Source organism: Puntigrus tetrazona, chromosome 14 (genome assembly GCF_018831695.1).
Source record: "Puntigrus tetrazona isolate hp1 chromosome 14, ASM1883169v1, whole genome shotgun sequence".
NCBI classification, from domain to species: Eukaryota; Metazoa; Chordata; class Actinopteri; order Cypriniformes; family Cyprinidae; genus Puntigrus; species Puntigrus tetrazona.
In genome coordinates this window covers 8574794-8598680 of record NC_056712.1, presented here as the reverse complement: position 1 = coordinate 8598680, position 23887 = coordinate 8574794, and the positions used below count along the sequence as shown (strand labels likewise).

General features: G+C 33.5%; 2 protein-coding genes across 2 annotated transcripts in view; one reads left to right on the top strand and one right to left on the bottom strand.

The window, feature by feature from the left end:
• Positions 1 to 2078: 2078 nt before the first annotated feature.
• cd74a (CD74 molecule, major histocompatibility complex, class II invariant chain a) lies at positions 2079 to 6178 on the bottom strand. The gene is made up of 8 exons (XM_043257842.1): positions 5994 to 6178; positions 4596 to 4759; positions 4343 to 4449; positions 4203 to 4254; positions 3407 to 3496; positions 3113 to 3310; positions 2481 to 2495; positions 2079 to 2369 (listed from the first exon to the last, which is right to left on the bottom strand). Exons 1-6 carry the CDS (start codon positions 6119 to 6121, stop codon positions 3114 to 3116), a joined length of 738 nt encoding a protein of 245 aa, XP_043113777.1. The 5' UTR covers positions 6122 to 6178; the 3' UTR covers positions 2079 to 2369; positions 2481 to 2495; position 3113.
• Positions 6179 to 10247: 4069 nt separating this feature from the next.
• Positions 10248 to 23887, top strand: part of ndst1a (N-deacetylase/N-sulfotransferase (heparan glucosaminyl) 1a) — a 31287-nt gene continuing 17647 nt past the window's right edge. Inside the window, exon 1 of the mRNA XM_043257875.1 lies at positions 10248 to 10449. The gene's annotated coding sequence lies outside the window, so the exon portion shown is untranslated. The remainder of the gene's footprint in view (positions 10450 to 23887) is intronic.

The window sequence follows — 23887 nt, the reverse complement described above, 5'->3', positions numbered from 1 at the left end:
GTGTGTGTTTAAGTGTGTATTCAGGGTTACTATAACTATATACTATATATACACCTCATGGAAAAAAGTATTAGGTAAGCTCCTTCTAATGAACAGTTTTGACTTCTTCAGTATATTCAGTGAACACAAATCTTAATGTTTAGGCTTATAATGATATCCTTATGTACTTCTCATTTAATAACAAGAAATGCCTATAAGGCAAGGTTAAAAAAGAAATGGTTGATAGAGTCAGTGTTGAAGGTAATTTTATTGTGAATTTGTCATTCAGATCTATTATATATATATATATATATATATATATATATATATATATATATATATATATATATATATATATATATATATATATATATATATATATTTTTTTTTTTTTTTTTTTATTTATTTATTTTTTTTTTTAAATACATCTGTATAGATTTTATTGTGTGTGTATGTGCATGTCTGTTAATGGCAATTAAAAATAAATTAAGCTAAATAGAAATATTTGTGGAGAAATATTATTTGTTATTATTAAAATATTGTTTAAAATATTACTTGTAAAACTTACTGTGTTGTTTTATTCAGTTATTATATATTTATATATTTTATATATTTATAGTCTGTGGTAACTTCATGCATATTTTAGTCATTCCGATTTATTTTTGTAGAATATCTTTTAAACATGTAGTTACATTCATCAAAACATGTCTATTTAAATCGGTCTAATTGACTGAAATAAAAATAACACAAATCTACAAATGTAAAAATGCAATTTTAAATGCAAATACAAATGAGAAAAATACAAAACAAAACATTAAAAATTATGTTAAATTATTTTTTTTATAAAATTAAAACAAATAGAAAAATAAATTAAAATTCACTTTTTTAGTTCTGAAAAATAGAAACTATTTTCTCGATGTTAAAATGGTTTAATCTGAACATCTTTCTGTGAGATTTATTTCCTTGTTTAACCTCAAGCATCATTTTCGTATTCAAAGCATGATTTTCAGGAAGTCACTATATGTTTTAAGGTCAAGTTACCCTGAAGTGAATAAGGAAGTGATACTGAACAAATATCTGTTTTAAAAAAGAGAAGGAAGACTGAGATCATTTTAGAAAAAAAAAAAAAAAATTTGAATAGCAGATTAACATGTCTGAACGCAGAACTCTTTTGTAGGGAATTATAGACCTTATTAATTCAGTGAACATGATCTGAAAGAAGAAGTGCATGAGTCAGGAGGGAAATGAGCTTTGTTTCTCAAGACTTATATATATTTTCATCTGTATGTGCAACTGTTCTGCTCTATTTCAATTCATTATGCTGATCAAAACTGTGTCCTGAGGATGCATCTGATGTTTTAGCCGCATTCAGTGCAATCTGAACAGCATCCTTTTCATTTTTTCCTGTTATTTCAAACTACTGCCTTATTTTATTTTTATTAAGTACTCCAATAGTACATATATATTACTAAATTAATGCTGTAGCAAAGATTTTATCTTCATTTTGTCTCTCTCTCTCTCTTATCTCTCTCTCACACACACACTCTCTCTCACACACACACACACACACACACACACACAAAACAAAGCTTGAAATTGAAAGTTGAAAAAAAAAAACTGTATGGAAACATCTAAAACTTAAATGATGATACAGAAAGAAGGAAGTAAATGAATAAAAATAAGCCAAACAGAAATGTGCACAAATTCTTGAAAAAAACAAACAAAAAATAAAACAAATAAATAACGTGTCATTTTGAATTGTATCTAAAAGTCACTATAAATTCATTAAATAATGAATTTAAAAAAAAATCATATTAAGCTCAAAAATCAGTTTTTCCACTTAATTCATGGATCAAAATTCAATTTTTATAATGATCTTTTGAATCATATTAATTGCAAAACTCTAGTATTTTGTGCCTTATTTTATTGGCACTTCAACATCTTTTAACAACAAATGCGATACATTAATTTCACTTTCATATCAAAACACACAAAGATCACTGAGACAGAATTAAAAATATGCCTGTTTAATAAATAATATTTTTGCTGATTTTTATAGAGTGTAAATAAAGCAATGGCAATAAACACACACAGTCGTGTTTGGAAACAGCATGTGTTTATTTACAGTCGTAATCACTGTAATGTTTACCTCTAACAAACATGCTGTGAGTTAAAAAGAAAAAAAGAAATGGTATCACACAGAGGCCTTATAGATATTATTAGAATAAGGGTTAGACCAGCTCTAATATGCTGCTTATGTGAGATCTTCAGTAGGAAGGTTATTGGGTTATTCCCATCTATATCATGTGTATGGACTAACTGATCGTCAGGAGCTGAAACTAATGACAGGTAAGAAGACTGGAGTTTATTGCTGGACGAGATGCTTCACTCTGGAGAAACAAAAAAAATTAATTCATTACACATTTAATTTGTTACTTGCTAATTTTTTGTTTTATTATTTGAATAAAATCTGCAAAGTCGACTGTAAATGACAGACTTACCGAAAAGCTCAGCATCTGTGATCATCATGAGCAGAGAAATTCATGAAACAAACACAGAGAAATATGTCAGTTTCTGTGAAGGCCACGGCATGTATTTATACTGTATGTGCTACTGCTGCATATTTTTCTCTAATTAAATTCAACTTATGCATTAATTAACTGCATTGCGATTGCGTCATTGAATGAAAAATGCTTTTGGTGTTTGAAAAAAGCTGTAAAAATGATCAGTTATGAATAGTAGATAAAAAAAAAACTTAAAACTAAAACTTAAATGAACATCAGAAGTTAGAAAAAAGCAGCCAGTATTTGTTGTGGATAGTTAAAACTGTCAAAAAATTATTTGAATCTTGTCAGTTAATTAGTTATGTGATGTCGGTATTGAATTAAATGTTTTTATTATTATTATTAATTGAAAAAATCAAGTTTAAAAAAATAAAGAATAAAAAAAAAAAAAAAAAAAAAAAAAAAAAAAAAAAATATATATATATATATATATATATATATATATATATATATATATTAAGCTTTGTGAAATATTGTGAAAAGAATGAATTTATAGTAGTAGTATATCAGTATTGTTTAAAAAGCACTTTAGTTAGTTGTTTTTAAATGATTGTGAAGTCAGCTCACACCTTAGCTGCACTGGGGGCGTCCGCGGATGCGTGTTTCTGGGATCTCCTCTCCGTCTTTATCCACACACCAGCAGTATCCGGTGCTGTGCCAGCACTGCATGGGCAGATAGTTGCCCTGAGCGTCACACTCAGGCTTGAAGAAGCCCGGCCTCACCTCCTTCTGAGACTCCAGCTGACACTTACTCTGAACCTCCAAGTCTGCAGGAGACACGAGAGCACACAGGAGTGTTATACTGTGTGTGTGTGTGTGTGTGTGTGTCTGTGTGTGTGTGACTGTGAGTGTGTGTGTCTCACCTGACTCAGGAGAGCTCTTCGTCTCCTCCTCCATCAGCATGGGCAGGCTCTTCCTCGGCAGCTGCATCCTCTTCGGCATCACTCTGTAAGCTTTTCACAGAACGAGGAGATTTAGACCAAGTGACATCTTCAGAGCGTTTATGATATACAGAAGCTTATAGTTTATATCGTGTAGAATTTGCTATAGCTACTCATATTTAGAGTATTTACATTATATACATATATTAATTTCATATCAGATTTGTATTTTTGTCTGTAATATATGACAAATTTGAAGTAATATATTCACTTTTTATTTTAGTTCAAGTTTATTATATTAAATATATGAATTTTCATCCATTACAATTTTGTTTTACTTTTTTTTTGTATTTCAGATTTTTTTCAATTGCCTATTTTGTTTTTTAATATAGATTTAGTTTAATAAAAGACACTGGCTCTTATTATAATTCATAATGAAAAGCTTAAATTAAATGAAAAAAAATAATTGAAAGAAAATAAAACAAAACAACTTAGATGACACTAATGATTTTAAAATGTTGCCTTGGCAGCTACTTTAGTTACTCTAAAACTAAAGTGACAAAAAAAAAAAAAAAAAAATTATAAATTAAAGCTAATTCAAAATTAATAAATATGTTTACAAATACTATCAAAGAATATTTCTAAAATTGTATTTAAATGTATGAAAATTATATAGCATTTATTCATTTATTATGAATTATTAATATTTATTAATATGTTATTATGTGCCTTTTTTAGAGAATTCATTTTTCTATTTCGTAGAATTGAGTGATTTTACCATCCAGCTGTCCGCTGCCCTCTCTCTGGTTTGTGAAAATTGGTTGCAGTTTCTAAAACAAGGAAGAAAAAATCAGATATTGAGAATAAAAAAAACGAAAGCATCAAGGGCCCCATTTTAACGTCTTATTGTAATCTCACAGTGAGAGGAACGCTGCTCTTCTTGCTTGGGTCCGACTCGTCAGGGTACTCCTTCAGCAGAGTCATGCTCTTCATGGGAAGATGCATCGCCGCCTTCGGAGGAGAAGCTTCAGACCAAACACAGACGAACGATGAGAGCATGATTCGCGTAGCTCTTACACCAAATATGAGGAGAATTCAACCTGCACTTCACGAATACCATGAATGTTTTGTTTCTGTAAACGAATAGCGTGTAGCATGTTTCTCACCGGACATCTTTTGGTGAGCTCCGCCTTCAGCTTCTCCTGGCCGGCGGACAGAGCGCTGATGTGCTCCTTCTGACCGTAGACGAGGTACGCGGTCAGCGCCTGTCCCGCCAGCAGAAGACAGGCCAGGACCGTGAGGCCGGCCACCTTCAGAGCCTTTCCATTAGAGTTCCTGCACGAGACGCCAGAGAACAGACGTCAGGGCCGCTCTCACGCTTGTTTGTGGGTTTTGTGTTCGTGTGGGTTGGTTATCTTTAAACAAACGGCCGTCTCTCTAACACGGAAAGTGTGATTCCCCTTGTTAATGAAAATTTTGAGTGATTCATCCACGGGCCTGTTTTGAATCTTTTGAGTTCCTGGGGATTTTTTCTGCAGTTTGATTTGAAAATATTGAAATATTGAAATATTGAAAAAATTTATTTGAATAATCCTCATTTGTGAGCCGATCTGGGTAAAAGCATCTTGTAAATGAAACTGGTTAATGGTTTTATTTATATATTTTTCTAATTATGTATGGGTTTATAGGTTAGTTATAATTAACTACATTTAAAACTAAAATAATAATAATTTAAAAAAGTTACTTAAAAGAGAAGAACAAATACTGCAATAATAAAAAAGTTATATATTTTTTGTTAATTTGATGTAGGCTATTAAAATAACTAAAAGTGAAACTGAAATAATAACAATTATTAATAATAATACGGACATACTTCTAAATAAAAACATTGAAACAGCATAGGATAATACTAAAACTTTAGAATTAAAACAGAAAATATTAACAGTTATTACAAATTGCATAAAAAGTATATTGAAGTGGATATTTATTAGTAATTTATATAAACTTATTAGTAACTTATATAAACTTATATCAAAAACAGGTTGATTGTAACGTACTGAAATCTAAATAACTAATAACTGAATATATTAAAATTAATTATTAATTATAAATAAATGATTAACCATAAATTATGATTACATATTAAAATTAAGTGTTTATTAAAACTTAAAACAGTGGTGTCGCTCTGTCTGTTTAATAAAAACATCCAATCAGTAACTTCAGCGCGCGTGACGTCACCAGTAGCTAGGCAGTGTTTGATTTCCTTTCTGATTTCGCGTTTTTTCATCGGAATTACAATTCTAAACGATCGATAACAATTTTTTTATTCGCACAACGGTGTCTTTGAACAAGCTATTTAAACACAGTTTTGCATGCATGCAATAACAATAATAAAAAAGTTGCACAAAAAAAGTCAAAGTTTGAATTCTTGACCATTTATGCTATATTATAATTACCACCACGCCCTGCTGTAATGTAATAACATGTACGCTGATAATAAAAATATTTTTTATTATGTACCATAAACTTTTTACCGAAAATAAATAAATAAAGAAAGAAGTAAACGTACCCTCCGCGGCCGACGACGGTCTCCTGGCTTGGCACGCGCTGAATCAGCGCCTCGTTCTGGTGCTCCTCCATCACTGGCTGCGTGTGTGCGCGTGTGGGGGGGTTTATTTCTCCAGCACTAAATGACATTCTCTGTAACTCTCCAAAGGTTTTATGCTCCTCTTTTCAGGACGTCAGTGGTGGAAAGTACCAGATGCGAAACTAAGCCTGGTTTGGGTTCTGTCCACGTCTCAAATGTGATTGGCTGACGAGAAGAGCGTCATTAGTTGACGGAGAGAAGAAGACTTCAACTTGGACGTAAACATGAGACATAACACTGAAAACAAACACCCTCCTTCTTCTTTCATATGTTCAAATTCAAAATAAATACTCATTTCAGAGGCGGATTTGACACCCATATAAGGTTATCCTCTCATTAATAGTGAATTAAATCATTTGTAAAACATGTAAATCAGTCTGACATATCTTTTTATATTGCATTTCTAAAGCCTGTTTAAATGGAGCTGCATTAATGATAAGTGCTTAAATGAGTTTTATTAGGGCAGTTTTAGCACTCAGACTTATAGGGTAATTAAGTTTTATCCAATAGTGCTCTCCTGAAAAATTCTAAGTGGCATTATTGTGAAATAAACACTTGAAAGATGATGAAAAGTGAAGGAATTAGTGCACGTTCTGCCAAGATACGACTGATTCATGCGTCCGCTTGGCTCTGATTGGAGAACAAAGCAGGCGACATTCAATATTTATTTGAAGCAATGTTTTGGTTTTTCCTGAAAGGCAGAACTGAGAATCGAAGAATCCACAGAGAGGGAATAAAAATCGTCTGAAAGCTCGCGGGGACGCGCCGTCCTTTCCAAAATATTAAACGTGAAGTGAAATCATAGGCTGCATAATCTCAGATTTATGGCTTGATTTTCGGGAAACCAAATCTCTGACGCAATTATCAGAAATGCCATTTACTATAAAAAAAAGTCTGCTTCAAAATCTGTAGCCTACATGATCAAATGATGACATTTTTTAGATGCAATTTAGCCGAATACCAGTTTGAGGATCATTATGAAATTAGGCTTGCACATATCTTTAATATAACTGTATACCAGAAAAAGAGAAAAAAGATAAACTGTCAGAGGGACACCTAAATATACTTCACTATATTATAAATAAATCCCAATAATCAAAACATTTGAAATGGATCAAAAAACGCATTTTGGTTTCAGGTTTTAGGGCAACTTTGATGAAAGGTTTTGATCCAGTTCATATGTTGACTAGCATTTATCACCGGAGAGATCTAAGATTATGTTTTTTGTTACAAATTATGTAGAAAAAGATGGCATATAACTAATAGCAGGAGTTCTGACCTCACAATGAGCCTTTCTTTGTTGTCTTTCTCCGTATCACACTTTACAAATCATAAATTATATGTCACTTAAAACTTAAAATCTCAACATTCGTCTTGTGAAAACTTCAAGTGTTTCAAACTGGACACTGCGTTATCACGGGAACGGCACGTCACAGTCACACTGCATATTCGTGAATGCATTTGTTCGTTAAATATGACGACAATTTAAGTTTGGAAAAAGCACGCTTTCAACATGATGAAAGCAATAGTTAAAGGGCAGATGCACAAGGTTAACCCCAGAGGTTTTGTGTTCTTGCAGTTAAAAACAGATCTAAATAACATCTCTACAGAAGTAAAAATAGGCCACAATGAACCATTATAAATAATAGGGAATTTTACAGGTGTTTTACTTGAATTTTAAATTCTACACTGCATTTTATTGTGTTTTAGGGTTACTAGACGAGTCTGTAAAATATACATAATATCCTGCGTAGAACATTTTCTGCTCTGCTTTTTTTTGGTGTGCTTGTTTTAATTTAACAATAAAGCACTTTTACATTATTTAAAGTATCTAGCCTTTTTTTTTTTAATAATAACTCATTGATACTTACGGAGTGAAATGTGACTTTGTCCATGATTGAGAACATATACATGACTTTACTATATATATAGTAAAGTCATGTTTACTATTTAAATAAATATGAAAGATTCTTCTCTTTTTTTTTCTCAGATTGACCGTCACATGACAGGTAGAGCACACTGAAGAAATGTATTTTAAAGACATATAATATTCTAATTATCATTTTAAAAATGACTGGAAAAAACAAACATGACAGCGTAAAAACATAAACGCAAAAACAGTGAGCGTTCAGTACTTTACACTTAAACGAACACATTTTTCTTCTTAATAAGCAAAAAATCTTATGCAACAACAGACATTATAACAACATTCATAAAAGTGATCAGGTTCTCGTTTCTTCTACATTCACTGTTATCATCATCATCATCATCATCATCAGTGATGTTAAAAATATAAGCAGAGTCCTTCACATCTTCCACTTTCTCTCAGCAGATCTTCATACACGGACAGCAGAAGCGTGAACTTTCCCTCATCGCTTCCTCTTCTGTTTTTCCTCATCAGTTCCAGCGAATTTCACCGAAAAACACCTCGGCATGAGCCCTTCGACTTTAAATTAAATTTAAAACGAGTTCAAATTAAACTGACACCTTTGGCATCTTAAAGGAGTGTTGAAATTTAGACAAAATGATCAATTAAATATACTTGCTGGCCAAAATAATAATCTGACAACTTTTTATTTAGATTTTTAGCCATGTTTACTGTGTTGTGCTTTTTTTTAAGGCATTGAATAAGTGTCATAATGGCCCACTGTGAAGACGCTATATGGACATAATCAGCAGGTCTGTGTCTACATAACTCAATAAATAGTTTTACTTGATCTTAGTGCGGCGCACGACTCTATAGATCATGATATATACTCATAGATTGATTACAAAATACAATTCAAGGACAGGCTTTAGGATGGTTTAGGTCCTACCTATGCGATCGCTACCATTTTATTGATTTAAATCGGGACTCATCTCATATATTTATCACCAGTTAGATATGGAGCACCACAAGGATCTGTCCTGGGTCCTCTGCTATTTTTAAAATATTATTAATATTATTAGAAAACACAGGATTCATTTCCGCTGCTATTACTGATGATGCTCAACTATATGTCCCAACAAGACCAGGTGACGTTTATAAATTATCTAAACTAAAAGAGTGTGTTAAAAATTTTTTTTTTTCCTATTAAATTTAGAAAAGACAGAGATATCACTTATTGGACCGAAAACAATACATAGAGTCTCTTGGATTGCAATTATCAACTAGACAGATGTACTGTTTGTTTCTCTGCAGTCTGTTATATTAGACAGCGGCCTGTTTCTTGAGAGTCATATGTCCCCTGTTATAAAAACAGCATGCTTTCATCTCAGAAACGTTCAGAAAAACGGTCAGAAAAGTTCATTCATGACCTCTAGACCGGACTATTGTAATGCACCGCTCGCTGGATGTCCTGCGTCTTCCATGTAGTCCAAAATGCTGCTTCTAGGTCAAGAAAACATGCTCATTTAACCTCTATTTTACAGTCTCTGCACTGGCTGCTTATTAAGCTCTGCATCAAAGTATTATTATTCACCTAAAAGGCCCTCAACGGTTCAGCTCCCGCGTGCCTATCTAGACGTCTGCCACGCCACAGTCCTTAACCTCACAAAGCTCTGGACTTTTGGTAGCACCTAGGATAGAAAAACCCACTAAAGGAGGCAGAGCCTTTTCACATTTTGCCCCCAAACTCTGGAAAAGACTTCCTGATAAGGTTGAGGGTTCAGACACACTTTCTCTTTAAACCCAGACTGAAGACACATCTCTTTAGAAAAGCCTTCTAGTAATATTTCTACTGAGGTTATATCTGATTACACGCACGTTATTGTTCTTTATCTCAGGTTGAACAAGTAGTTAATACTCCAAATGATTGAATAGAGTTTAACTGAATAGCTCTATATTGATAAACATTACCTGGAGCAAAAAAAAAGTGACTCTACCAGCATAGCAAGCTATGATTCAGTCACTGCCAGTCAATTTTATGTCATTTAACTCTTTGTTTTGGTCACATATAGCATTATTAAGACAGTAATGATATGTATTAATGACATTAGGTTATCTTTTTGACGAGATATGTTATGAAAGATCGCATCTGCAGATTAAACACGCGTGAAGGTCAGCACAAAGTCCCGACCGGGAGCTTTATTCAAGCACCGACTAAGGCGTGAGGCTGTATTATCGTTCTCCGAGCGCCAGTCGCCGCCTCTCTAACGCTTTAAGAACGCGCGGCGCGCTCGTGCGCGGAGTCTGTCGCCCTCTGCCGCCGAGCGCGCGCGACGCGTCGGGTCAGCGCACGTGAGTTTCCCCTCAGCCGGCGTCCGTCGGTTCGCTCGCGCGCGCCGCCCGAGACGCACGCAGAACGGAGCGGGTTTACCGGAATACGGTCGGAACGGCGTCGCGGGACGAGCGTTTCCCCGGACGAGCGCCGAGGAGCCCGGGTCCGCCGTGAATCAGGTGAATGAAAGCCGCCGCGCGTCCCGACGCTCAACGGCAGGCTTGAAGTCGTCTTTTTTAGCGCTTCTGACACGATACCGTAGCAGTGACGGGATCAGACGTCCAGAAGACACCGCACCTGTTGTCTGCGGATGATTCAGTGTTTAGGACGATCCGGGGCGTCTACAGAAGGATTAACTAGAGTTGATGTTGTCGTGCGTTTAGTCTTTGCGTTTAGCTCAGCGTTTGGGTGATTTATACTTAATGCGTCTTATGAAACGTAGTGTAAATACACGGGTTACTTTCTGCGAAAATATATGATTCAGTCACCCGAGGTCATTTGATATTCGCTGTGCTACACTGTTTTCATCTTTCTTGCTGGCGACTTTGAACGGACTCAAAAAGTTCTGGTCGAGTGAAGTATCACTCGACGGGTAAATTGCTTTATCTGGGTTCATTTAATGAACTGGGTGTAAAACGGCACACAGTCACGTGACAGTCATTTTGCGCTTTATTTTGCTCAGACATTTATATATTTATTTATATATTTGGTCAATAAGACCACGTTTCTCAGGAGATATATATATATATATATATATATATATATATATATATATATATATATATATATATATATATATATATATAAACAACTTTTGAATTTGGTTATAATCTTGTAAAATATATGTTAACATTTTACGCGAAAAGCCTTTAAAGTAAGTCCTAAATTTAAAATAAAAAACATATTTTTATGGCCATACCCTCATTTTAATATTTTTTTTTTGTATGTAAACTTATACTGGTTTATATAAACATTTAGGTTCTTTTATAGTTACATAATTATACATATTACGCATTATTATTTTTTGTTTGTTTATTGAATTCTTTGAGACGTCTTGTTATAATGCCAGATCATCAAGATGACGAAGAGACACAGATGTGTGTCAATGATTCATGCATGCAGAGTGTTGTGGATGCGGTTTATTTGTGTCTTAACATTGTTTAGGAGCCTTTAGATCGCAGGATTTTTAAGATAATTTTTTGTAAGATGTCTAAACTCTAAGATGTAGAACTATTAAGCGTTTGAGTTCCAGTTTCTTTCTTTTTCACAGAGATTTTGTATGTGGGATTATGGAAAGTATGCAGATTTTTTTCTTTGCTCCAAATATTGTGTAAGTGCTTCTTGTGTTTGAAATCTAAGTCAATCGTGAGCGGTTTTAGACCGTTTTTACAAATCTATTTGTTCAAAACCATTAAGTGAGTATCCTCTTATATATGAATGTGTGTGTGTGTGTGTGTGTGTGTGTGTTTTACACATGACCCATGAACTCCATCCACTTCACAGCTGTTGGGTGTGCGTAGTTTATTTTTAGCTGAACTGATGCCTGCTGTGTGTTTTCCGGGTCTTTAGAGCTGCAGTGATGAGTTTATTGGTTGATTTGTCTCTTTAAGTTTCAATTGATTGGTTGTGTTTTCAGCAGCATCAAAGTCAGAAAGATTGAGTCTGAATCAGATACACGGGCGCTGTACCAATGACTGAAATAAAATGAAAATGATTCGAAAGTTAAGAATCGAAGGCTGCATAATTATATTTAAAAGTATAATAAAAATAATTATTTATTATTTTTTGAAACATTTATTTAGTTTTTCTTTAGCATTTTGTTATATTTTTATTTAAGTAGTAGTAGTAGTAATACTAAAAATAATCATACTGCTAACAATTTTTACAGTAAAATATTAAAATAGTAAAAAATGTATTTTGATTCTTAGTAATATCTTTTAATTTTGTTTTAGGGATAATGATAATTTCTTATTTTTCTTAATAACTACTAGATTTTATGTTCATGTGAAACCTTTTTAATAGTAAAAGCTCTTTCTTTAGATTTAATTTAGTTATTATTATTATTATTATTTATTGTTTATTTTATTTTAATATTTTTATTGTAGTAGTAGTAATAATTCGTCTTCTTCTTCTTCTTTGTTGTTTTTATTTTTATGTAGTTGTTTTTTTGAAGCAACATGGATACATAGGGCTAATCTAACAGTTACTGGGACAAAAATGGATATATTTATTTATTTATTTTAAGAAAAAGCGGGCTGTTATGTGTTTCTTTAGGTCTGCTGTCTTTTCATCTGAACACTGATCAGTTGAGTAACTCAGAGACTCTGGATTATAATGGTCCCGACAGAGCGAGCTGTTTAACCCTTAATATCCCTGCTGCATAATGAGCTGCCGTCTGCAGAGAAACACAAACACTGGCGTTTGTCAGGAAACTACAATCCTTTATTTATTCTGTCCTGAGGAGAGGCAGGTTGGCAGCTGTCGTTTGGCAGAGAGTGATGGATTGTGGGTAATTTGACTCTGAAATCTTCATCTGTTCAGTGGGGTCTGATTTTGGATGATGTCATCACTCAAATTGTTTGCCTTCGAGGTGAACAGAAGGACCCACGACACACACACACACACACACACACACTCACTCACTCACTCACTCACTCACTCACTCACTCACATTCTCCCACACACACACTCTCACACACTCACTCACTCACTCACACACACACACACACACACACACACTCACTCACACTCTTTCCCACACACACACACACACACACACACACACACTCACTCACTCACACTCTCTCCCACACACACACACACAAACAAACAAACAAACACACACACAAACACACACACACACATACTCACCCAAAAAGAACTGTGAAAAACACATTGAATTATGTAGTGCTTTATTTTGAAGCATACTCCAATAATCTGAAAATCTTTTTACAGTGTATTTATGTGCAAAGGGCTGACGATTTATTTTTAATGTTATAATTGTGAGCTAAAGAAAGCGTTTTATTACTTCAGTGAAAGATTAGAATTTCTGTGACTGTTTTTTAGATTAAAATATTACACACACATATAAACCGCTGCGTGTATATATATTTATTTAGCAGTGTAAATATTAAATTGTTCTCAGAGGAGTAGCTGAACTCACCCTCCAGTATTTCCAAACCCGTATGAATTTCTTTGTTTTATTGAACGCAGAGGGGGATACTTTATAGAAAGTTTATAATCAGCCCGTTTTGGTCACCATTGACTTCCATTGCATTTTTTTCCCTACTATGGAAGTCAATGGTGACCCAAAACAGCCCGGTTACAAACTTTCTTCTAAATATCTCCCTCTTCCTGTGTTCGGCAGAACAAAGAAATGATTGGAACTACTTTTATTGAAGGGGAATTTTTGGATGAGCTATTCCTTTAAAACAAGGGGTTATTAACTTCAACTGGAAACGATTAATTACGAAATAAAGTCTTGTTTTCTGAAACATGCATCAGATTGAAGTGAGTCTATGCTCTGCTAGTAGACTAGAAAACACCTGAGCCCATCGCTAGATATTTGTTCTTGTTTCAAGCTTTAACTCTCTTCATTTTGAATAACTTCTCAGAAAAAACAAAGACGTAATTATCTTAAATCATTTTCCTTCCCAAATAATTTCTGAATGTCTGGATGCTTTCGGTGGAAAACAAGACCGAGTGGGGTCTGTGTAATGTGTCTTTGTGTCGAGCAGCACAGAGCAGACATTAATCACTCTGTCGGCAGGTGGAGAGAGAGGAAGCGAAGCAGAGAGGATCATGGGAGATGTGTGTTGGAGGACAGCAGCTCGCGCGGCGCTCATTCATCATGCAGTGCGTTGTGGGATATGTGAGGTCAGCGCGTGTTGAGCAGGCCATTACGCGCTCGCTTACACACGGAGGGCTGATGTCTCTCTTTCCCTCGGAGAGATTCTCACCGCAAACTGTTGTTTTCTTCTTATCGATCCTTAATTGTTTCGAAAATATTTTGAACAACCCGTTGTAAGGATTTCGCCACCGAAAATAGCTTGAGAAGCGCATCTGTCCCACCCGTTTTAAAATATTTCCTCTTTAGACAAAGAAGTTGGAAGAGGAAGTCATCATGATTTGAGTTCAACAATGTGGGGGAAAAAATCTTCTAATAGCATTTTTAATTAATGAATCTTTTTTTTGTGTGTAATTTTTATGATTTTTTTTGTAAATTTTACTGTAAATTACTATTGTTATTAATGATTTTTGTGTGATTTAAAAATTGTCATTAATAACTATTATTTTTATTAGAACTACTACTAAAACTGTCTACTTTTTTTTTGTGTGAAGGCATCAGTATTTAGTATTGCAAACGTGTTTTAGTGCATTTTTTAACGAATGAATAAGTGAATTTAGTGTATTATTATTATTATTATTATTATTATTATTATTATTATTTAAAATGGTTTGATTCACAATGTTTAAAGCTCGAAATATACCCCAAAATTGTAATTGTTCTTCTTATTATAATTACAATAATAAATATTATTTTATACATCTTTAATATTATTGTTGTTGTACTTATGATGATGGTGATATGAATAATAAAAATAACAAAATACTAATATTAAACTAAATATTATTACTAAATAATATTTTTATATTTCATTATTAAATTACAACAATATTTAAGGCTTTTTTAACAACATTTTCAAATGTTAAACCGTTTGAGCTTCTCTGTAAGCGCTTATTAATTTATTTCCATTATGTTTTTCTAAAAACGACACATTTCAACCGTGTGGTTTCAGAAGAGTATCAAACTCTTCATTTGCTTGAAAGTTCAAGGTTTTTTTCTCTCTCTTTCCTCTCGAAAGTGTAAATTAGCAAGACATGCAAACTTTAACTTTAATGATGTTTAATTAATTTATGAATCACAGGGCCGGGTGCATCCTGATCACACGTCAACTGTGATCCGACAATAAATATCCATTCTTGTCACTTACTGTAATGCTGCGTCGCTGATGTCGTCTAGTCAGCGACATTACAGCCCTATGCAAGGAAATTCTAACCCAACAGGTCAGAGGTCAGCGGGAGACCAGGATACTTTGCCTGCGTGTAGTCACTGACAGCTAGAGGGGATCATGAAGAGTAGCGTGAGTCTGAATGTGTTGGTTGTCCCGGTCTCAGAGGTGTCAGACGACACTGTCGTGTTCGGGATCATGTTGCATCATCTGAGCCGTTTCCAGCTCTCGGCCAATCCGGACGCAGATCTGGACTCAGATTTAGGTGAGAGGTCACAGGAATCAGCAGCGGGATGTGTGAGGAGATCTCGTTACCCACGTGCCCCTGCAACACACATCTCTATCCGCTGGACGTTAAAAGGCAGTTTCCTCAATGTATCATCTTGAAGGGCTCAGATTTTTTATTAGATTTAGATTTGGGGTTTATTTTTAGTTTTTTTTTTCCACTTTAATTTTACCAACACTTTAATAGTAATTTTATTATTTTTTGTTATTTTTTTTCTTTTATATTTAAAATGTCTACATTAGTTTTATTACTTTTAATACTTTAAATTGTATATTTAAATTTTCTATAACGTTTACATTTTATTAGCTTTAATTTGATTTATTTTAATCTTATATAATCTCTATATAACTGTCCTTATTTTTTTTAGATTTGAAATGCATGTATATTTTTGTATATTTATTCTTGTTTTTTTTTATAATTTTTTTTTTTATAAATATTTTTAAAATAGTCTTGTATTTGTTTTGAATTGAATTGTGGAATTGAGATGCCTTATCTTACCATGAATATAGCCAATGATGCTGGCATGCCGTCAAGTCATAAATAGATAAGTAAATAAATAAATTTGACTTATTTTAGTATTTCAACATAAAGTGAAACTGAGAAATGTAGCCTCAGCAATGAGCTAAATAAGTGTTAAAAATATTTGTAAATATTTTTTTTAAATTCTTTATTTATTTTTAACCACCTAATCAAAATAAACCACCAGCAAATTTATTTGTGACTAATTAAAATGCCCAATTAAAAAAAAAAAAAGAATTTTTGAAAATTGTTAAAGTTATCTGCAAATAAACACTTAAAATATCGCTTATTTTCAAGTGACAAATTATAGTTTTTTTGGGAAGAAGCAGAAATGATTTGCTCCTGGCTGCATTCATTGAGAAACATCTGAACGCAGAGAAACATGAGAAACACTTGTAAATGTGGCAGTGGACAGAGGTTGAATGCTCGTAGTTGCTCTTTTAGACTTTCATGTATAATTGATCTCTTTAAATAATGGATGACCGATATTGCAACACCTTCCTTCTCTCCATCTAGTTCTTTTGACCAGCACGTACCGTACTTGCAGTCGTCTGTTTTTCTTTCTGCGTCACTGCTGTGTTTAGGAAAGATTTGCTCGGTAATGGTTTGAAATGAAAGAGTCTTTGGCTTTTAGGTCATTTCCCATCTCATTGATTCAGCTTTCAACGCTAAATTGCGGCTACAAAGCTGTTCCGCAGCAGAAACGCGGAGCATTTTGGCTCTTAACGAGGGCGAAATCAATCACGTACAGTCAACACGTGTAATTAAGCACAGCGTTTGTCTCAGCGGGGCTCATTATCTCATATTAAGCAGCACGTCTCTGCTGAGGTCATTACTGCAGCAGGACTTGCTATTTTAAACTTTGAGGTCTGTAGGTTTTTTTTTTTTGGTCATCAAGCCTGTACTTATTTGATACTGTGAAAATTGTAAAAATGTGAATATATGTTATAATATTTTTTTTCCCCTATGATATAAAACTGAATTTTCAGCATCATTGCTCCAGTCATCAGTGTCACATGATCCTTCAGAAATCATTTTTATATACTGATTTACTTTTGATTCATTTAATGCAGTCTAGATGCAAAAAGGTGGACTTTGTATTTTGTTAAAACATGATGCGTGATTTCATAGACATAATCAAAAGTGCTTAGTGGATAGTTGGTTGATTCTGGCGTTCATGTTCACATTAATTCAGTCCAGGAACACCGGGTTATTTGCACTTTTAACAATATGCATCGATTTAAAATGCTTTCTTTATAGAACGTCATGTCTACAATACATGCCTTTTATTCTAATTTTTCAGATTTGAACTGAGAGATATATTTGCGTTAAATACATACATAAGTTATGTATATTGTATAGAGTATATTGATAGAGTATATTGGTAGGGTCTTTTTGTAAGGAAAAAAATACATAAGATTTAAAAAAAAAAATTTTTTTTGTTTAAAGAAAATTTGTTAAAGTAAATAAAAATAAGGATTTTAGTGACAGGACCATTCGTAAGTTGTGCTTATTAGTTATCAGGTGATGTTGATAATGTCAAATAGGCGGATATTGTCAGGTTCATTGGCCTGATTAACATATATGTCCAATTTATTTTTAGATTCTAAATTGATTTAAAATGTATTCTTCATTAATTAACTTAAAACACACAACTGATTTGAAGAAACGTAACACTGTAGATCTGATGTGAGTGTGTGTTTGTGTACTACTTGTGTGTGCTTGTCATGTGTTCTAATGCCTGCTGAATGATTAATGTGCTGTCTTGTGTGTGTGTGTGTGTGTGTGTGTGTCCGTCTGCTGTCTGTGGGATCAAACTCCTTGTACAGTCCGTGGCTCCTGCACTCATTAGTGCGTTTGCTTTCACTGTTCCCTGAATAATAATTGGGCTTCTTGACGGAGCAGGTCACATGTCATCATCACAACAGTTCACCCGCTTCAGAGACCCAAACCTCTGTAGAGTACGTCATGAGGATTTATCTTACATGCATTAATCAGGAAAAAAGTCAAACGTTTTGCAAGACTACCGCATTGCTGTAAAGCCAAGTTAGCTTAGAATCTATAGCTTCAAAATAAAACCTTAATTAGATTTAAAGGTGAGCGTGTTTGCCTTCGGCTGTGCTATTAAAGTGCTTTCATTATGGATTTTTCATAATGAGCTTTCATGCGGTGTGTGACACAGCTCTAGTTTTAAATCTGAAAGCGCAAATGAAGTTATTGTCTCTCAAACGAAAGAGTCGTTGCAACGAGTCCCAAGCTGTTTCGTGTTGATGTCAGCGTGAAACATTATCATATTGCCCCCCTCACTCGTCGGTTTTTTCACCTTGGTCTGAATGAAAAAGCAATTTCGTTTATTGCCATTTCATTTCAGTGCTGCTTTTGGAGCGCTGGAAGCTCACAAACGCTGCTTTAAATCAAAACCAAAAGAAGGGTTTGGAAAAATGATTGTTGAATGAATCATTTGGGAATCATGGAACAAATAAGGTAAAAATAAATGCATATTATAAGACAATAAAAGTGTTATTTGACGTTGCGTGCATGTCAGCCTCGACTCCCAGAACTACAATGTGAATCTTTCATGACCTATAATAGGGGTACTTTGTTGTCATGCTATAATTTTGATAAGTGCTTATTAGTTATAATTTCTAGGGCATCGACAGGCGTTTGCTGTGGAGTCCTGGATGGATATTATAGTATTATGTTTCATCCATTTAAAATCATTTTACATTTCAGCTGAATTACTGTTTTTCATTTTAATGGAAGCTAGGCATATGCTGCATGTCAAATTTTTGTGTTGCGATGAATTGCTAATGCTTTTATTAACATATATGGTATTATCAGGATATTGAAATTTAGTTTCATAATACAGCGTAACAAGCTTTTTTCTTAAAACAAAAAATACACGAGCGTTTAAATACAATAAAGCAATGCAACTAACTGTATACAGTTAAACATTTAAGTTACATTTTTTGTACAGTTATTAGTCTGTTAAAAATAATGCAACTCTTAGTTTATGTTAGCTGGAGTTATAAACCTTTAACAAGGTTATTAAATATTTTAAATACCTTTGATTAATGTTAACTAATTAATTAACTAATGCTAAATAATGACCTAATGTAAAGTGGGACAAAATAATAAATAATTTTAAAATAAATAGTCCATTGGGACTAAATATTCAAGTATTTGTCTCTGTGAATGAACACCGCTGCCAATGCAAAAATCTGAATTATTTAAATATTTTCAATATTTGTTTACGGTGTTTCAGCTGTTCATAGTAAATAATTATTTTCATATTATGAAGTGCCCACAATAACAGTACTTACATTATGTATATCATTATTGTGATACATCGCATTAACGAATAAAGGCACATGTCTAACTGAGGCAGCAAAAATCATGCAGAAATTCAGCATGAATTTTGAATGAGTGGAAGATTAATTTGTAGTGAAATTAAATCTTTTACCAGAAATTAAAAGAAACAACAACAAAAAAAACACTTCAAGCAAAGATTATCAAGACAAACTGTCAACAATTGAAATTTGAAGATTAAATTTATGCCATAAACACATACTGTTATACAATAGATATATAGATAGATAGTTACAGCACCAAAATTGCATTTATTGTTATTATATTTATTGTTATTATATTTATTGTTATTATATGCTATTTCATATTAAAAGTACAAAGGTAAAATTCTTACTGTGATTTATTGGGTGAGAGATGCCCTTCACAAATCTGTCCTTTTTCTAAAAACAGGCTACACTAATCAATTCTTAGGATTTCAGATGATTCAGTAGTTTCATAAAAAAATCGATACAGTATCGCCAAACAAAATATTTTGCGATGCTCACGGGTATTAATATTTTCTTACAATCCTAGCTTTTATGCGACACAGTTTCTAAACGGACCGAATTTGTTAATACAGGTCATCAATACAAGTAAACTGTTCTCTCATTGGTCAGACGTTGATGGTTTATTTTCTGGGATTTCACATATCTGTCGTGGCTGTCATCCATCAGGTCAAAATGACAACAGCTTTGCGGCTTATTGTTGGGGTTCTTTAGCTGTCGTTAGGTTTTAAGCAATAACTATTAAGAAAATGACTAAGAAGAGTAGTAAGATGGCTTTTTTAAAATGAAAAAATAGCTTTAATTTTTAAGTCGTGCTCACCCAGAGGAATTTAAATTTGGTCATTTTTCTCGTCGTTTGTATTGAACTTCCTGTGCCGGTTCAGTGCTATGTTTGTAGTCTCTTATAAAGACTCTTACATTTTGATTCACATCCTCAGATTTTTCAGTATAGTAGCAAGAATCGAAATCTAGTGGCGTCGCGCACCTGCGCGGAGCAGCCCAAGCGATTATTGACTTTGGGTTATGATTGCAATTAAAGTGTTGATTGCAACCGCAGCTAAATGCTGCACCGAACGGGCCGCTCGCACCCGCGTGTCATTGCGCAAGCCCACAAACCCCAGAGCTGCCAAAAGTGATAAACGAGCGGCCGCTCTGCCCTTCAGGTCTCTATCGGCCGTCTCGAGGGAATCCGCGCGGTTTGTTCCTCTAGCATATCCAATAACATAAACACGGTTGGTTCGTGCGGGTCGATGGGGTTGAGTTAAGCGCGCGAGGTGTGTCGTACACGGCCCGAGGTGTTACTGTTAATTTTCTCATCATGGATCTGTCACTCTTGATTGTGTTTCCCGCTGATGTCTGATGACCTCGTCCTCTCGAGCTGCTCTCTGGGGTTCGGCTTCAATCATTTACCCACTTCTGACTTCATCATAAAAGTCTTTTATGTTCTGAAGCAGTCGCAGTCAGAATGAGGTTATGAGGCAGAATGTGGGCCACGGGAACGTTGGCGCGCTTGTTGAAGAAAAGATTTGTCTATTGCATATTTAATGAGAAGAGAGAGAGAAGAATTGAGATGTCGCAGGGTAAAAGGAATTGAAAACTCTCAGTAATGAAGTCGGCTTGTGTAGATTGAGTTTTAGAATCTGACGAGAGAATTTTAGAATTATAGTTCTAGAATTTAGAATTATTGACTGCTAATCAGGGATTTTAGGACATCGTCTACTTTGCACGAAAATGAGGACAGATCATTCCCAGACGCTCATGACAAAATGATCGGATATTATCAGAAGATTTTGTCAAAATTCATCAAGGGTTGCAAAGATATAGGGGTTGAAGACGTTAAGAAATTCACAAAAACAATGTCTATAGAAAGCACTTTTAATGTAAAGTAAAGTGTCTACTCTTAAGTATTTTTAGAGTATAAAAAATTGAGAATAAAATGTTCAAATTTGGTTGAAACAATGCTACATTGTCATTCAGTGTAACACAATATTTATGTACAAATTCAAAGAACATGCTTATTCTGAGTTGTATATGTTCAAATATTTAAAAAAATAAGGAAGCATGTACAATTTTTTTGTGTTTTAAATCAGTAAAAAAATCTTACCGTCAAATGGGAAAAACCTAGGATAAAGGCAAATTAAAAAAATGTAAAAGTACAGCTAATTAGTATTTGAGAAAAATGTGTATTATTTATTAATAAATATGAATATAAATATTATTAAAAATAACAGATTTTTTTTTGGTTAAATCCCTTTTTTGATTTTGACCCAGGTCCAGTGTTTTCACTACTGTAATATTAGGTTAATTTAATTATATTTGTAATATTTTCTCTGTACTGTAATTTGGCTCCAAATCTCAGGTAAAAATAGTCGTTTTGATCCCATACGTTCTACATCAGAAACTTTGCAAGTATGTCATCTTATTCTACCATAACAGTCTACTCTGAGATTAAATATATATGTATTTGCAAATTAATCAGTATTAGTTCACATGTAGTTACAAATTTTAGTTCATAGAATATCTAAGCGTACAATAAAAAAAGAGTAACCAAATAGATTTATGCAACCCATCCTTGGAATTAAAGTAATATTTTCATTCGCAATTCTAGAATTTTTAAAAAGAGAATTTCCCGTTGTGAGTTCCTGAGCTTTTGAAAGGAGTTCTAGAGTTTCTTCTCAGGTTTCTAGGCTGATGGAGTCCATTCTTTCTCTCTGTTTCCATGGAGAGCGAGTGGTTGCTACAGTGTGTGGTTTATTGGTGTCAGCGCAGGGCTTCTTGAGGATTCGCTGTGACCCCGAGGGTTCGGCTGGCCCCTTTCACAATGGGCCGACCCGTTCCAGAGTCCCAGCACTGCTTTTGTTGCCACACTCATATATCAAACACATTCTCCTGCCAGCGGCTCCAACAATGCTTCTCGAGGGCCGTTTCTGTCCTCAAACACTCACGCGCTCGCATCAAAGACCCAGTGGGGACGTTATGGGATTTCAACACATGCAAGTGCTGCAAAATGAGAACAAACCCTCTCCTGAGTGTCACCAAACAACTTCTGCACTCGCTCTTTTTCCTTCTGACTGTCTGTATGCGCAGCAGGGCTAACCACAATCATAGTTTAACTATATCTTTCACGTTAAAATGTTTTTAAACATGTATTTTTTTTGTGCACACAAACAGGTCTGTAATTGGTTACAATGCGAAACACATTGATGCAAATCAAATCAAAACCTAATGGTCACTTTTCACAATCAATTAATCCTGAAGAATGCAGGTACACACACACACATATATATTTATATTTATATATACATAATATATAAATTAATTTTAATAAATTAATAAAAAAAAAAACTAAACAAATGATACTAAAATTAATAGATTGATAATTCTACATAAATTCAGCCAAAATCCTTTCCTTGTTAGTTTTATTGTATTTTACTTTTTAATTTTTAATTTTACATAAATTTATTTTTTTAATTATGGCTCTTTATATCATCAAATATTACAAGAGTAATCCTTATTTTATTTTATGATAATGATGATTTAATTTTTTGAACATGAATGATATCATTGTTTTTTTTTATATAAATTCTTTAATGGTGAAATATTAATGTTTAAATATGTAGCGTTTATGTAAAAAAACCTAAATATATATATATATATATAACAAAAACATTAATAGTATATAACAATATTGCTGTCATGCTGTGGTTCAGGGAGAAGGAGGACTCGACGACGACTTTTAATATTAAACAAAGAACAAATAACATGCAGGCAGGCAGGAAGACCAACAGAAACCACACGCATCTAAGGATGAAGACCACTAGGAAGTTGACACAAATTAATTAGACACACCTGAACATAATGAGACAGTTAACTAACACACGGAGCACATGGGAGGTGAAAACAACAACAGAGTCCATATACGTGACAATTGCAAAATTGTATTTAATAATAATAATAATAATAATGTTATTTCTATTTCTATTAATATGTTTTTCTCTAAAATATATTTTTACAGTAAAATGACAATTTATTTGATTATATGATTATGTAATAACAATAATACATTTTTAACAGTTATAAGCGGTTATATTTATTTTTATATGCATTTTAAATAAATTATAAATATTAAATAATATTTTTACAGTTAAATATTACTAAAGTAAATTATTTTTATATTTAATGATAAGAATTATAATAATATTTTTATTTCTATTTTTATAAATATAATTAATAGAATTTAATAAGCAACTATCCGCTATTTTGCTATAGTAGCTATTTGTCTTATTTTGGAGACTACTAGTGCACTGCGTAGTGACCCAGATTTAGTTTTTGACCACTGAAAATGTGGCAATTGCATTCACTTTCATTGTGTGTCTGCAGTTTCACCAGCTCTGTGAATTTATGTATGAATCTGATGTGTATTTTTACACTGGCAAAGATTCAGGAC